The sequence below is a fragment of the Acanthisitta chloris genome, unplaced genomic scaffold (assembly GCF_000695815.1).
Source record: "Acanthisitta chloris isolate BGI_N310 unplaced genomic scaffold, ASM69581v1 scaffold15718, whole genome shotgun sequence".
NCBI classification, from domain to species: domain Eukaryota; kingdom Metazoa; phylum Chordata; class Aves; order Passeriformes; family Acanthisittidae; genus Acanthisitta; species Acanthisitta chloris.
Genome location: NW_008687702.1, coordinates 3,584 through 4,881, shown reverse-complemented (window position 1 = coordinate 4,881; position 1,298 = coordinate 3,584). Strand labels below are relative to the sequence as shown.

At 63.1% G+C, this 1,298-nt stretch overlaps 1 protein-coding gene across 1 annotated transcript in view; it reads left to right on the top strand.

Annotated features, from left to right (window-relative positions):
- Positions 1-683: 683 nt before the first annotated feature.
- The window catches only part of LOC103807967 (mitochondrial import receptor subunit TOM40B-like), a 1,881-nt gene continuing 1,266 nt past the window's right edge, over positions 684-1,298 (top strand). Inside the window, 2 exon segments of the mRNA XM_009080719.1 lie at positions 684-719; positions 815-916. Of these exon segments, the coding sequence (XP_009078967.1) occupies positions 684-719; positions 815-916 (138 nt within the window).

Below are 1,298 nucleotides of genomic sequence, written 5' to 3'. Positions count from 1 at the left end.
GGGTGGTCATTGGTGGCCTTGGGGTGGCAGGTGACCCCAGGGTGGTTATTGGTGGCCTCGGGGTGGCAGGTGACCCCAGGGCAGTCGTTGGTGGCCTTGGGGTGATAGGTGACCCCTTGATGGTCACTGATGGCCTCAGGGTGACAGGTGTCTCCAGGGTGGTCATTGGTGGCCCTGGGGTCATTGGTGGCCAGAGGGTGGCAGGTGACTCCAGGGTGATCATTGGTGGCCTTGGGATGGTCATTGGTGGCCTTGGGGTCATTGGTGGCCTCGGAGTGACAGGTGTCTCCAGGTTGATCATTGGTGGCCTTGGGGTGACAGGTGATTCCAGGGTGGTCATTGGTGGCCTTGGGGTCATGGGTGGCCTCAGGGTGGCAGGTGACCCCTGGGTGGTCATTGGTGGCCTCAGGGTGATCATTGGTGGCTGTGGGGTCATTGGTGGCCTCAGGGTGACAGGTGACTCCAGAGTGGTCATTGATGGCCTCGGGGTTATTGGTGGCCTCAGAGTGGCAGGTGACCCCAGGGTGGTCATTGGTGGCCTTGGGGTCATTGGTAGGCTCAGGGTTATTGGTGGCCACAGGGTGGCAAGTGACCCTGGGGCAGTCATCGGTGGCCTTGAGGTGACAAGTGACCCCTTGATGGTCATTAGTGGCCTCAAGCTGACCAATGACCCCAGGGTGGCCATGGGTGTCCTTGTGCTGACCACAAGGCTCTGGAATGTGAGTGTTTGAGTGACAGAATTGCCACCAGGACACTTGGGGGGTCCCCGTGGGCTGGGGTACCCCTGTCCCTGGTGACCCCACGGTGTCCCCAGGTGTTCCCCACCCTGGTTGGGGACATGGACAGCTCTGGCAGCCTCAATGCTCAGGCACTTCACCTGCTCAGCGACCGTCTGCGTGCCAAGGCCGTCTTCCAGGTGAGCTGGGGGCACAGGGGACAGCCTGGGCACCTGTGGGGACAGCCAGGTGGGCCATGGGGACAGCCAGGACACCTGTGAGGATAACAGGGCACCTGTGGGGACAGCCAGGTGGGCCATGGGGACAGCCAGGACACCTGTGAGGATAACAGGGCACCTGTGGGGACAGCCAGGTGGGCCATGGGGACAGCCAGGGCATCTGTGGGGACAGCAGGGCACCTCTGGGGACAGTCAGGTGGGCCATGGGGACAGCCAGGTGGCCCATGGGGATGACCATGGCACCTGTGGGGACAGCCAGGTGGGCCATGGGGACAGCCAGGACACCTGTGAGGATAACAGGGACCCTGTGGGGACAGCCAGGGGGGCCATGGGGCCAGCAAGG